Genomic DNA, 15,417 nt, shown 5'->3' with positions numbered 1-15,417 from the left:
GCCTTATTAATCAGGCCAGACGGTCGCAACATACATTATGGTACAACAGTCCTCACATTAACAATATCTATCAGTAGTACTCAATGAGCTTTAGTCGACTAGCTTTGACTATACGTGCGAGGCATAGGATGCATTAGACTAAGGGAAGATTGATAACTGTTCCACGAAGAGTTGTAGCTGTACACCGCGCAAGTGAGGTTTTATACTAGATATTGGGGATGGGATAGGTAGAAAGAGATGTGATTGGTTAATTTATGGTGTGGTCATAGAGATATATATTTGAGTGTAGGTGGTTAAATGGGGGGTTTTACATAACCTGGACTATAACCAAACCTAGTCCGTCGCTATTAGTGTACCTCTTAGTATACCTGACTAGTATTAATAGAATAGCTGGTTATAGATATAAAGGCCTACAAGAATAGGGATATCTAGTAATCTAGTATAATTCAGATCTTTGCTCTAGAGGGGAGCATAGAAAGGATTTGTTAGTTATTAAAAACAAAACTCTCTAATCAACGGCGAATAGTATGATCTAATGGAATAATCCGAAAACAGAAAGTAGATTAAGCGCTATAGATAAGACGTTTAACCTGTTAGATGTTGAATTATATGAAAGGAAGTTCATGAAGGGTAATAAACTATAGAATATCTTCTTCCTAGCCTAGCTATAAGAAAAGTAGACTAGACCACTCATTCTAAAAAAGACCACAGAATCTATTAGTTAATATATATCTCTCCTAGAAGCAATAAGATCACTGGTATACCCCTTTCTTTAGAAACTATATAATCTCTGCCTTTTATGCTCCCTTAGATTTGAAATAGGCATAGCTATTATGATGACTTGTTATTCCTAAAATATTATAATACTACGATCGGCCCTTGCTTTTGTAAGTAGTAAATATAGATGTTTAAAATTTTTTATATAACGCCGACGTAATTTTTAGTATAGCTACTAATGGCTAGTTGTAAAATTTAGCCCTTAATACAACAAGTAGTATAGGAGATAAATTGCGTTTCTAGCTGTTGAAGTCCAATTTCGACTATGGCCTAGCTATTATCGCTAATTTCGATCCTCTAATCGTTAGGTAGGTTATTATACTAAGCATAGTAGTAGTAGGTCCGTTTAAGATGATATTTAGGGAAGTATAAATCCCGTTGTACCTACATGCTTAAATAATATAACCTATTTGCGATTCGCTGGCTATAATATCGATCTCTAACCGTAGTGTTCGGCTCTTATAACCACTTTGGTCATAGATCCAAGCTTGATTGCGAAGCTAGGTTTGTCAAAATCATGGATATCCCTAAGTCAGCTACTGTTCCTCTCGTCTACACGTTGTACAAAACCTGAAATGACTTGTAACAATGTCAGGATCTTCGTAAAAAGCCCTTTAGTAATCGTATTAATATTAAAGCCGTGAATTAACTACTATATAGTGCGTAATATATTTCATAGCCTACTTGCTGCTAATGGTCTAAGTACTACGCTCTCCTAAGAGAATATTAGCTATATCTCTATTTATTGATAGCGATCTATGTATATTTATAAATACAATCTTTATGAGAGCGATTATCCTAGGAATTTATTTATAACTATTTATATATGTCTTTATGAAATTGAGTTATGGATACACTGAGGCTTGTATTAGGGACTGAAAATCGACGAGTAACTGCAAATTAGTAAGAATCTCTTTATCTTAAAATGCGTACATAATAAGCTCGATTTTAGTCAGCGTATATAAACTTTTAAATTTCCACTACGAATTAGCATAGTAGGTTGCCGAAATAAGGTCAAAAAGTACAAAGCTTTATATATTTGAATATATGGGTATACTAATACTTAAAGATTTTTTTTATACGTATTTTGACAGCATTTCTTTGATATAGAATCATAAGCAGTGCTAGCTATATTTCGAACACTACTATACTCATGGCTGCCAAGTCTAGCTTTAGACTTGATTTCATAATCTAACACAAATAGTGTAATAACATAGTTGCATAGTATATAGCGACAATACTTTATAGAACGTTATTAATATTCCCCTCCAACTCGCTGATAGTATATTAGACTAAGTTAAAAAAAAATCCTATAGTGAACCCATTATTTTGCCAGTATCTTTCAATACTAATTCCTTAATATAAGTTATAATTATATCTTACACAAATACCTAGATAAATATCTAGCCTGCTTGTAAGGATCTATAAATTAAAACCTGGATATAGTTGGTCCCTACTTATAGTATATTTTTTAGTAGCAAAATTTAAAACCTACTCAAGCTAGCCTATGGTACTTAATATGCTTATAAGTATTATTTACTCATATGTAACCAAAACTAATTTGTAGTTGCTAAAATATATAATTATATGTTTACTAGTGTTTTCGCTTGCTAATACCAACTTGTAAGTTACTTCCTATGCTTTATATGTATAGTCCCTAATGACTTCTAACAGGCCTCTAATTATCTAATATTGATCAAGTTAGAAAATAATTTAAATAATTTTAATTTACAAGCCTAAATAAGTTTGATTGCATTAAAATTAGGGGAGTATAGAGACTATTCTATTATAACTTACCTGGGCCTATCCTTTCCAAACAACTCTTATATAACCTAGAGCCCTTAAATCCTATTATCTTATTAAAAGTTAGTACCAGGTTTTTATTACTTCAGGAAGCCTTCTTCAGGCGCGCTGAGGTACGAATTGGTTAATATCCGCGATAAGCCAGGTTAAGATTAGGTTCTGTAATAATTATTTTGTCTATCTACTAATCCAAATTGTAATCTAGTCTATTCATACAGTAATCTTGAATGTAAGGCCTAATTAAACTAGATTACGTCGGTACACTAGAATAAAACCGAAAATTTGTCTATTACTAGAATTCTACTGAGCGTTCATCCGAAAAGATAAACCTCTTAAATTCCATTTACTAGAGCTAATAATGTAAAATGCTCCCACTTCAGGCAGTTATAAAAGCTAGAGATAGATATCTAGATCCGTAATTTCATTTTTAGAGACTACGATTGATGTCTTAAAGATCTAAAATAGTATGATAGGATAGACTTCTAGATATATTTACATGTAAGAACCTATAGCGTTAAATTATGTTGTAATAAGTTAACGTAATCGCTAAGCGAGTGAGCCATGTAAACGAGTGAGCCACCCAACCACAAAATCGCGTCAGAGCAAGCAGGGATTCTATCGAGCAAGAGGGGCGTATCCTACTTGCTATACAAGCTATCAAAAACAAAGAAATCAGCACTATACGCCAGGCTGCAGATCGGTTTCAAAGTCAATCATTGTACCCTCACGCGTTGACTACACGGTACAACCAATCGCCTCGAAACATGCGCAAATGGCCATAAACTAACGCAGATCGGAAAGGATACGCCCAAGTAGTGGATATTATCTAGATCCAGGTGGAGCAGCACTAAGGCCTACTTATGTGTGAGAAATGGCAAATCTACTACTTGCAAAGCGTGGTTCTACTCCTATCCATATAGTCGGCGAAAAATGGGCCTACAACTTTATCAATCGCCATAGCGAGCTCAGAACTCGCTTCTCTCGACGATACGACTATCAGCGCGCACAACAAGAAGATCTAAAGTCCCTACGCGAGTGGTTTACTAGGGTGGAAACCATAGTCGCTTAGTATGGTATCATATCAGAGGATATCTACAACTTTGACTAGCTTTGCGATGGGGCTTACCGCGACTACAAAAGTTATTCCACGAGCAGAATACTACCGTCGGAGATTAGTATTACAGCTAGGAAATCGAGAGTAGGTAACCACAATTGAGTCAATAAGCGCTTCCGGATGGGTTCTACCACCAACGATTATCTTTAAAGGCAAATTACATAACCACACCTAGTTCGACGAATTTCCAGGAGATTGGCGATTTGAGGTTAGCGGAAACGGATGGACAACCGACGAGATAGGCCTTCGATGGCTTCAAAAAGTGTTTATTCCGTCGACAATGGCCACGGTAGTCATTTAACACCGCAATTCGATTAAACCTGCTTAGAAAACGATATAATATCGATCTGTATACTAGCTTATAGCTCGCATCTTTTGCAGCCTCTTAGCCTCTTGATGTCGGGTGTTTTGCGGTTTTAAAGTGCTCATACGGAAGCCTTATCGACCAAAAAATGCGCCTTAGTATCAACCATATCGACAAGCTTGAATTCCTCGCAGTATACCTACAAGCCCGCATCGACGCTTTCAAATCGGATAAAATCAAAAATTGCTTCAAAGCAGCCGGTTAAGTGCCATTAGATCCGGAACCAGTGTTTAATAAGCTCAATATTCAGCTTAGAACACCAACGCCACCAATTAGCCGTCCAAGCAGCCGATCGAGCATTTATTACCCTACAACACCAGCAAATCTCACATAGCTTACAAAACAAACAAAATCAGCTAAAACATTGCCTAAATTTCGATCAGAAAGCCCACCAACGCCTACAAAACAAGTGATTGACCAGGCATACAAGGCGCTTAGGCAAGTGATGTCGCGGCTACTTCTATTGGAGCAAGAAAACCCTTGAAGGATCTACGCGCTGAAAACGCAAAGGAAAGAAAAAGCGCGCTCGTACCAATAAAAGAGAGGCATACGATAATGGTATATCAGTGCAAGAAGGCGCGATCTTACACAAGCCCCTAAGCCTATAATACAAGCACCGGCACCATCACTAGCACTACCGACGCAGCGTATTCAAATCGCAGCTGCACCACCGCAGCGACGCCTACCAAAATGTGGTAAATGCGGAGAGATAGGGCATAAGAGAAATGCATGTCCAGCTAGAGATTGATCTATAAATAAAGGCGTTTTGGTCGATAAAAAATATCAAATATTTAGACAAGTCGTCGGCAAGGCGGCCCTTCTGGGCCGCTATCTCGCCTGTTAATAGAAAAACACATGTAGATTCTATTAGTCGTAGTCCATAGTAGGTAAGAGTAGACTGAACTAAAAGCGAAGTATATAAAAAGTTAAATAGGATATTAGATAGTTACTAATCGAATAGGAGAGGGGGAAAAGATTGTTTGTTAGTTAATAGAAATAACTCTCTGAGGCTGACTACGTTTCTACAGTCGACCTTTAGTAGTTATTATGGTTGTAGTAGGTTAAGTTAGTATCGGAGGAAGATACGGTAATTAGGGGATAGGCTTCGTTTAGATAGGAGTTCGAAGAATATTTATTAGTAGCGGGAGCTTGTCTCCCTTTCCCATTCGAAGAAAAGCTTAGACGATTAGGTAGGTCTAGCTATTCAGATTCCATGAATTAGGGCCCTAATAAGCGGTTGTAGTTTGTAGAATAGAGAGGGACGAGGTTATCATGTCTATTGTAGCAATAAGAAATAAAGAACGAAAATAATTATACAAAGAAAAATAATCGTAGTGTTTATATACTTTTACGTAGCGTAGGATTAATACCCTTTTTTTAAGGAGAATTTCTAAGACTTAAGGAAGTTCTTAGTTCGTGAGTAATATCCTAGGAAATTAAGCCTCATTTCTTTTTCGTTGTATCTTAAGCGACTAGTAGATAAGAGATATTCGTTATTATGATACAGACAATGCATCCACCTTCGTACAGATAGAAATCGATGTGGCTAGACAATGAATTATGCGCCCCATATCGGAATGTTAGTTCTATCCTCTCGTAGTGTTAATAGGATATTTATTAATAGCTATATAGTAAGTAGTGAAAACGGGCTTATTGTTCTTGGAGCGAAGGTAGGAAGTAGTAGACTATGATAAATAGTCGGTACCCTTTAGGATTAGTAGGTCAGTTAAGCATAAGTTAGTTACAACTAATCTTACTTTAAGATTGCTAGAGAGGGGAACGTTTTAGATATAATTGTCTTTAGAATGAATGATCTCTAGGGAAAATTGAAAAGCAAGGAAGGAATAGTATCAATGGGTAAATATATAGGGTGAAAGTAGATTAAGCCTTGCAGAGAGAGAGGTAAGGAAGCTTGTCCTCAGTAGTTTCTTAAATAGTTAGTGTCCCGTCTACGAAAGCGGATTCATCACTGTAAAGCGATAAATCATTCTCTTCGTAAAAAGATACTATATAGCCCGCCTTACTAGGGATAATAACGTCGTCTAAGTATTTATATTCGAGGCCATCGCTGTATATAGAGGAAAGGATAATTAGAAGAGCGGACGATAGATTAGGCATATAAGGAGAGTAAAACTACTAATCTATTTATAGTAGAAAAAGCCTTAGGAGACATAACGTTAAGCAATAAGTACGAAAAACTCGAAGACAGTAGACAATAAGAACGTTAAATAAACGGGAAAAAGTCGAAGTAGGAAATTGTGTCTATAGATATAAGGACGAGAAGTATATAGAAAGGTATAAACAAAGTGGAAATAGAAAAGAATTATAATTTAGAAATACAGACGATAGTATATAGAAAGGGATAATAGTAAACAAAGAAGATTTTAGAAATTAAATACTAATAGGGAATATTATACAAAAACCACTACGATTTAAAATTAAAATGTTTTCGCGTCAATCAGGAAATATTGTATCAAACAAACACGAACAACTACTTTTAACAGCTTCTAAAAACACTCTCTTCGTATGAAGTACTTAAGAACGTAAGAGACCATAATTAATATATAGGTAGAAATTAAACTAGAATTAGATAACCTTTCTTATGAATATAGCGAGCATAGGAATGTAGTAAGACTCTTAGAACAAACAAAAACGCGTAATTAGAGATTTTATTTAGGAACTAGCGAGTTTAGGAAATCTTATAAGACTTAGGATAAACAATATTATCCAAGTCGTCAGAAATTATCTGTTAGACCTAAATTATGCACGATGTCTTCTATATGTTCGCTAATATAATAGACCGCTTCGTGGCATCTCGTAAGCACTTTAAGACTAAATAGAGAAAGACTACACCCGCGACGTGACTATTCATTACCTTCCTCAACGCCGCTAATTTAGTAGACACTAGGGGCGTGGACTACTACCTATTAGGGTCCCAATCCCTTCCTTTAAATTTTGCTATTAGAGCTAATTAGTAGAGGATATTCATTCCCTACTTATATTAAGGCAAGAACTGGATACACAGGTTTATCTATAGCTAAGAAAACGTTCTAGGTATTTACTCATGACATAGTGCTAGGAAATCTACGCAACGATTATAGTACGCTAGTTTCCCTACTTAGTCTACTGTGGACCTCCCCTATCAATATCTTAAAAATTATCTAGCATAAGGCCCTATATGAATGTAGGCTTATCTGGGGGCCATTCTCTCGGCTGTCAGGCAGGCCTGGCAGCACTCCCGCATAGCGGCTGTATCAAAGCGAGCTATATCGGGCAAATGAACTATTGACTGATTGATTGATTTATTGAATGTAGGTTTATTGTAGGAAATTGGTATAGCTATATAGATTTCTTTATATTTCTTATTTAGTATTAGCTAAATTGTGCAGAGTTACTACAGGAATTGATCCAATGTTAATGGTTATTTTTGGCTTATTTTCTTTACTTTATAATTACTAATATGTTTTAAAGGCTAACTACCCTTTCTAGTTTACTAGGAAATTCTACTGTTATGAACCTTTCCGACATTGATCTCTGTTTATTGTTATTATTAATGGCCTAAGTAGACATTGGGAGTTCTAGCCCTATACTGTCCCCTTTTTTTTACGTCTATAGTCTGAGCAGGGGAATGTAAATAGTATATCGTGAATATAAGAATTATAACTCTAGCAAATAAGTAGCTCTTTTAAAGTTTTTATTTGCCTTTTACCTTACGAGCGATCTAACTAGTTAGTTTAAGCAGTCGAAATAGTCTAATAAATTTTAGTATAGGTTTTTTTTACCAAAAGTCCAAGGCTTATGTTAGTATTTGTTGTATTTTTTGTCTATAAATTCGTAGTATTTCGCTAATCTTAATTTGCTTTATAGAAGGGCTTTCATTTTTAATACGTGTTTCCATAACTAGGACCTCTCCTTGGTACGAACTGTCCTTGGTTTAGAGCCTAGGAAATAAACCTATAATTATTATAATAGGAGATTTGCTAGTTATCCTATATATAGAATTATTATAAGTATTCTATAGGAGACATCAAAATCCTAATCTATATTTTAACTTAGTGAATGAGCTGAAGGCTCTCTCTTTGTTCTTTCACAGGAAATAGTCCTTAGCGTTATATAAGATAGATATGAAATTCCTCTAGGTATTACTTAGACTAATGGTATGTCATAAGCTTCTAAGCTATCTTATAGCGTTAAATCGTGGTTATTAAAATATCGAGTTGTAAAACATCGCATTTAATAGTGTTTTGGGTGATCAGCTCGCTTGCCGATTACGTTAGAGGGTCGCTTAAGGAGGATTTAGGGCTGACTAGATATCGTAGGCTTATTACGAGTTTTTAATATTCATTCTCGTCTAAATTATCTTAGAATGTTCATTATAAGGTTAGAGAGTCGCGCTGTATGTATAGAGAGCTATTATTCCTTAGTAGCTTTTTACTACCATAAGATATATACTAAAATTAGAAGAATTATAGTTTGTTTATACCTATAAGGTCAAAGTAGGGTAAATAGTCTGATAGTCATAAGTAGCACAATCATGATATTATGCTAGATAGTTAAGTAGTGCCTACTAGGCTATAGCAACCGCTTCCTGCTTTATAGAGCAACTGTTGTTAACTGGACGATGCCCTTTATTAAAACTAAATAGCGTGCTCTATGGTAGTAACATTTGGGCCTGTAGTCTCCGCGTGCTCTAGGGTCAAGTGGTTAGTGGTAAATAGATATATATAGGGTCTTTACAGTAGTAAGATTATAATATATGCCTAGATTTTTAGCACTTCTTATGGCGTTTGGAGCGACTCTTCCGATATAATTCTGTAACGGGCCAGGGAGGCTATTAATCACGTGCAAGCACGCGACTCACGCCCATTGTTTATCAATTAGTTGAATAGAATAGGAAGAGATTGAGAGGTGATCATTAGAGAAAGGTGTCGTGTGTATATTGGGACCCTAAAACGCCTATTTATGACTAAAACGTACTACTGAGAGATACTAAGTGGAAAGACACCTTCAGATGCGATGGGGTACTATTAGTATCACTATTTCAAGGATTAAATAAGATATAACTAACCATGATATCTTAGGGGTATGGTCTATTATCTCTAGAATAAAATCGATATACTATAGATTAGACGTTTAAATGAATGCGCTTATGCTATAGTGAAACCATCGAGCATGGAAGAAAAACATTTGAGTATCATTACAACCATAGCTCTGCTTCAGTAATTCGTCAATTAATCACGAGGCTGCTCCTTGTCGGGCATACAGTGCGCACTTCGGCGGTGACTCGCGTTGAGATTTGTAACCATAATATTTCTGGGCTCAGGCTTAAATCATTAAGAACTAAATCTGCCTAAATTCGGTATTAGTATTGGTTAGGCTCCCTATCATGAGGTTGATAAATTGCAGTCCTCAAGGAGACGTCTCTTTGTTAGTGATCAAGGCGAATAGGTCGTGTGTGTTGACCTCGATCCTCTCAGTCTGGGTCAGGATGGACTTCTGAAGGTTAGGCAGAATATAGCCCAGACGATTCTTGCCAGCCCTAGGCGCTAGGGTTTCATTTTGTCTTTCTCGAGTCTTGGAATCTGGCGCAGTGCCAATTAGGAAGTCACATGGTACGCTTGGGGTGCTATTTACTCAATAGTAAGGACAGGGATGAGTGCACGCTACATTTTTACCTCGCATATTGTCACTCATAGCTCTACATTTAACAGGAAAAACTATTCTGAGGTGATCTTCGAACTTGTGTACAACTCCTCCCAGAAGTAGACTGTGTCAGTTGAGGTAGGTTGCTGGAATGAGTGCACCAGTTACTAGGGTGCATCCTTGGGTATTAGGATGCACTTCTCTAGGGTGATTTGTTGCCAAGTGAAACGTGGAAAAATAGTGATCAGTGCTTCCGGACTCTTTGCGGGGTATCGTCATACCCAGAGCGAGATCGAGGTAATTATAGCCACTATCGACATTCAGCTTTCATTGTCGGGTCGTGTAGCTCTCCCATTGCTGCCCCCTAAAGGGTAGTTGTGAGAGAAAGAATTGAAGAGCGGAGTAGTGGGTCGGCGGCGGTCAAGTACAGTACATTCGGAAGTAAGCGCGGCGTCTCCGACTGATGTTATTGGGGCGAACTCGTCCACCCTTCTTTCTGCAGGATCTCAGGCACACATCAGTTACTGATTTGCCAACTCGGACGTGAGGCTTGTTGTAGCAAGAGATCAGCAGGTATCAGCCTGGTCGGCATCAATCACTCCACCCCGATGCCAAGCAGCGAAAAAACCGACGATCCAGCAATGGCGTGAGTGAGACACGATCAGCCACTGTGAGAGATACGAGTTTGTGAGAGACACGAGTTTGCCAAACTTTAGTTATATTTAGGGTCTTGTGTCTCTCAGGAGTAGACGGAGGAGGGCACTGCAGGATATAGTCAAAAACTATAAAAGAGGCTTCTTCCACTCTGATCTACATTGCTCCTCCAACATCTGTTTCACTTGGCTGTCTAGTGGTCCATATATATGTACATGTCATACTCGGATCCTCAATCTATCAGGGCGCCCACACCCATGCATATATATATGGATTCCACCCAGGCTGGCATAGCCAGATATTCCATCCATCTACTCCCAGAACCACTCGTCGAAAAATCGAAACCACCTCCCCGGTCAGCTGACAGCCAGAACCCCAACCAATCTAGCCGTCGGAAGTTCGAGCTGTCAGCAACCAACATCGATTGAATTGATATTCGTCCAGAGAACCAGAAAAATGTCACCACAGCGTGAAACCCACCTCTCTCAATATATCTTCGGCCTCCAAGCAGCGCCTCTCTTGGCCAGCGGTGTCTACAGTCTGCTATGGCCCGCGGCAGCTGCCGGCCTCCCGAATTCACCCTTGAAGGGGGTGAGTCCTGGTACCATCCAGGCAATGAGGTCGGTCTCAGGCCTACACCAGATAGGATTGATGCTCACTAGCTACAGCCTGACCTCGCTGTCCCTGGGGACCTTCTACGCTATTGCATCGTACCAGAACAACATCCCAATGATGATCGCCTCTGTGCCGGGGCGGTTGCTGGCGGCGATCGTTTTCCGACGCAGCGGCGGGGGATGGGCGAGCGTGGCGCCCTTTGAGGGCTTGATGGGTATTGTTACTGCGATCGGAGTGTATTGGAGTGTGTAAATAATATCATTCTTAACTACAATATGTACACTCATGTTCGCACGGCATCGCTGAGCCAATCACGGCGGGTCCAATTCCGCCTTAGTGATCCCGTCGGTAACAAGCAACCAACTTCCCCAACCATCATTCATCCTTCTTTTTCTTCTTCTTCTTCCACCCCGTCAAGGCTACACAAGATCAAGACACTGTTCATTACCGCCATGTCCTTCTCCAATCTCGTCTCCGATATCGCCTTCCGAGACTCCAATGTCGATGATCGCAGCTCGCAAGTCTCCCGGGCTCGCTCCCAACCCACCGCTAGATCCTACACCAGCACGACAGCAACCAGTGTCAGCATCTCCGGCGACATCTCGAGCCAATTACACTCGGGCTACAGCCACCCGTTGAGCAGATCATGGCAAGCCGAAAGACAACTAACAAAGGTGCGTCGCCCATTGCGTGATACGTGATCGCCACCCACCCACCCCTCTAATGCTTCGAGTGGGTAGGACATGCTCATATACCCGTTGTTCATCACCGACAATCCCGACGAGGCGACCCCCATTCCGTCCCTTCCGAACCAATACCGCTGGGGAATCAACCGCCTGGTACCTCTCTTAACCCCGCTTGTCCGGAAAGGCCTGCGGTCCGTGATTCTATTCGGAGTCCCACTGCATCCATCCTCGAAAGACGCGCTGGGAACCGCCGCAGATGACCCGGAAGGCCCTGTCATCCAAGCTATCCGTCTTCTTCGATCTCGTTTCCCGCATCTCTACATCGTGACCGACGTGTGCCTTTGCGAATATACATCCCATGGCCATTGCGGAATCCTTCGTGAAGACGGCACACTTGACAATGAGCAATCGGTCGACCGCATTTCCGACGTCGCCATGGCTTATGCAGCAGCGGGGGCACACTGCGTTGCGCCCTCAGACATGAACGATGGCAGGGTGCGGGCCATTAAGCTCAAATTGATTGAAGCCGGAGTGGCGCACCGCGTGCTCTTGATGTCATACAGTGCAAAATTTAGCGGCTGTCTATACGGCCCATTCAGGGATGCGGCAGGGTCTTGTCCATCATTCGGCGACCGTCGGTGCTACCAACTGCCCCCCGGGGGCCGGGGTCTCGCTCGACGGGCAATCCAGAGAGATATGGCGGAAGGCGCCGATATTATCATGGTGAAGCCGGCAAGCAGCTACTTGGACATCATCCGGGATGCCAAGGACCTGGCCAAGGATCTCCCAGTTGCGGCATACCAGGTCAGTGGCGAATTTGCCATGATCCACGCTGGTGCCAAAGCTGGGGTGTTTGACCTCAAAGCAATGGCCTTCGAGAGCACTGAGGGAATTCTGCGAGCAGGGGCAGGGATCGTGATCAGTTACTTCGTGCCGGAGTTCTTGGATTGGCTCTAGCCAGTCTCAGGTTCGTGTTTGTGTTCATATCGTATCTTTTTGGTATTCCCACATGGCAAGAAAGAAGAGAGAAAAATGGAGGAAAGCATTCAGAACGCCGCCTTCGTGTACATTCACCAGGTGGAAACATTACCTATATACATGTAGCATGACGAACCCTTGTGGGGAAAAAATAGCTATGAACACACAACAAAAAGTCGCAGCAAAGATAATAATGGATCATGATCGTGTAAAAAGAAACTTGAATCACAAGAATCACATATAGTGTGGCTTCATCCCTTGGAATCGATAAGGGTCAATGTTGGACGCGACCAGCTCCCCAGGCCCAACATACGCGCCTCGACCCAGGCGCACCCCGGGGAAGATAATGGCCCCGGCCCCGATGTAGCAGTCTTCCTCGATTGTGACCGGACGACCCATATACGCGCTCTGGGGGCCTTTGCGCTCCTGCATCTGGACCACAGCCATGGAACTGAGGATTTGAACATTCGGCCCGATCCAGGTATGAGCGCCAATTCGGATGGGACAGTCATCCACCAACAAGCAATTCTCCGAGATCATTACATCTTCTCCAATGTGAATGTTGTAACCGTAGTGGCATTTAAAGGGGGCCTCCACGACAACACCCGTTCCGAGGGAGCCTGCAGAACGCGGCGCGCCCGGGGGCGAGTTGACAACGGAGCTGGATGGGGGAACGAAAATCTCCTTGAGAAGACGATTCTGTTCTTTGGAGCTGATCCCATTAAGCGGATTGCAAGCATTGTTGAATTTGAATAATGCAGCCTTGCACCGGTCTCTCTCCTCTACCAGCTGAACGTCGAATGGTCGATAGCGCTCACCCCGAATCATCATTGCTTTCTGCGTATCGTCACCTGGCACAGCGTGCCCGGACAGTTGATGCTCGATGCTGAGAGCCATTCGAGCTTGGGCCTGGGGGCTGTTGGGGTTCATCGTCGCCGCAGGCAATGGTCGTTGCTCCATACCACCCTGGAAGAGGGGCATATTCGATTTAGGGTGCCGTCCATGCGAGAGATCTCGAATGGAAGGGACCACCGGATAGTCCGACTTGGGAGGGCCTTCTCGTGATAATTCATGAATCGGTGGGACCTCTCGAAATTCCGTTTTGGCCATATGCTCCGATACATAAGGTGGATGCCCTGTTGCTGGCCATCCTTGTTTCGACCAAGGCCCATGACTAGACCCTACACCGGTCGGGCTGGTGTTGTACTGCGGGATAGATCGGTCACCACCGTCAAGGCCGAGTGTCCTCATCTTGCCCGCCTCGACCTGCTCTGTCATCCCGGGTTGTCGGTCATGGTGAGGAATGGATTCTGGTAAATATTGACCACCAATTTCGGGATATCCTTCTTTGGACTGCAGCGGAACGGGCGTTTTTGAAGTGGAAGGCTTTTGCCAGGTACTCCGCGACGAATACCCCTCACATAGGAAACCACCACGAATACAATTGTTACCTGGATTGCGCTTATTAGACATGTTCAATCAAACGTGCCCCCGGAGCCCAGAAATGGGATGGCAGCGGAAGGATGGGAAACTTACATGCGGGATGCTGCTCGTCACATTTCTTCTTTCTCCGGCGGCAGGTCATACAGCCCGTTTTGGTTCGGTTGCTGAAGACACGCTTCCTCTTCGGAGCGACTTGGGAGCTGGCTGTCGACCGCTCTGGGGGATAGACGTTAGACGAGGCCGGCGGAACACTGGTCGTCGAGCCTGGCAAGGAATGACTGGTGCTGACACTCCGCTGAGAAGATTCCGGACCTTGATTCTCCCGTTGCAGAGCGTCCACGAGTTGTGCATCGGAGGCATCGATCTGCTGGGCGCGCTGTGCCTGGTGGACCAAGTGAGAATCATACTCCTGCCATGGACCATTGGCAGACGGCGCCGGAGGACCCTCGTTGGTATCTGACCTTGGGCTGGGTGCGGTGGATGGGGGGCGGACTTCCTGATCTGGGCCGGACAGTGCTCCATTGGGGTGGGAGTTGCAGTCGTCTCCTGCACGATGGGTTGGACTTTTTGAGAAACCGGGTCCCTCTGCATTTTGCAGCGACCTCTCCCTCGACTCAGACCTCTTGCGTTTGTTCCTGTTCTCGTGAGAGGCGCTCTGGGAGGAGGACTTGGGGGACAATCTCTCTTCCTGGTCATGACCGGGTCGATTTACGGATTCATGGTTGCTTTTTGCCCATTGATCACGGAGCTCAGGCTGCTTGCCCCCAGTGCTGTTCGGGCCGCTCCCGGGAGCGGCCGTGGTAGCGCCAGACCCGATCGAGTCCCTGCCATTGACGGCTGTAAAGCGGGAGGGACTATGGTCCGTCCCTGTCTCGGTTCCGGAGTCGTGGTTGCTGTTCATCTCGAAAGCTGACCGCTCCTATCACGTTTGGCACGGGATGAGACGCTCACAGCGGCGACCCAGGATTCGTCGCGGGGCTGATCCTCTTCCGTGAGCGGTCTCCCTCGCTGTCAATGATTCTCGCCGCCTCACAGCCGCGATGACCGCTGGGAATAATTGCGGTGCGCCAGGCCGGTGACGGCTGCACTCCACGGAAATTCAATTGGGAGACCAATTGCCCGAGACTCGGCGATTCGACTGGAGATCTTTGGCGTTTGTTTCTTGCTCTGTGGTGGACTCTCTAGGCGAGTGATGTACGTTGGATCGCCGGATCAAGTGGGGCCACGAGGTTGTTGAGCCGGAGATGAGATTGTGAGGGTGTATGAGAGCGCGGCAAAACAGACGGGGAAGCGCGAGCCAGTTTAGAAAGAGAGAAAGCCGGGGGGAGGGAACGGGAGAA

The 15,417-nt window shown here is 42.9% G+C and overlaps 3 protein-coding genes across 3 annotated transcripts; 2 read left to right on the top strand and 1 right to left on the bottom strand.

Moving 5' to 3' along the window:
* Positions 1-10,811: 10,811 nt before the first annotated feature.
* On the top strand, positions 10,812-11,222 carry N7510_011706 (uncharacterized protein; the record flags this gene model as incomplete). Its single annotated transcript, XM_056983630.1, has 1 exon — positions 10,812-11,222. The coding sequence occupies one exon, from the start codon at positions 10,812-10,814 to the stop codon at positions 11,220-11,222; it is 411 nt and encodes a 136-aa protein (XP_056829124.1).
* A 200-nt stretch (positions 11,223-11,422) lies between these two features.
* On the top strand, positions 11,423-12,613 carry N7510_011705 (porphobilinogen synthase HEM2; the record flags this gene model as incomplete). Its single annotated transcript, XM_056983629.1, has 2 exons — positions 11,423-11,644; positions 11,711-12,613. 2 exons carry the CDS (start codon positions 11,423-11,425, stop codon positions 12,611-12,613), a joined length of 1,125 nt encoding a protein of 374 aa, XP_056829123.1.
* Positions 12,614-12,868: 255 nt separating this feature from the next.
* On the bottom strand, positions 12,869-14,978 carry N7510_011704 (uncharacterized protein; the record flags this gene model as incomplete). Its single annotated transcript, XM_056983628.1, has 2 exons — positions 12,869-14,085; positions 14,171-14,978. The coding sequence occupies 2 exons, from the start codon at positions 14,976-14,978 to the stop codon at positions 12,869-12,871; spliced, it is 2,025 nt and encodes a 674-aa protein (XP_056829122.1).
* Between the last annotated feature and the right edge of the window lie 439 nt (positions 14,979-15,417).

Source organism: Penicillium lagena (assembly GCF_028827675.1).
Source record: "Penicillium lagena strain IBT 129212 chromosome Unknown utg000008l_segment0_segment0, whole genome shotgun sequence".
Taxonomy (NCBI): domain Eukaryota; kingdom Fungi; phylum Ascomycota; class Eurotiomycetes; order Eurotiales; family Aspergillaceae; genus Penicillium; species Penicillium lagena.
Note: the sequence above shows the minus strand (reverse complement) of the source record. Positions and strands in the feature narration are given on the sequence as shown.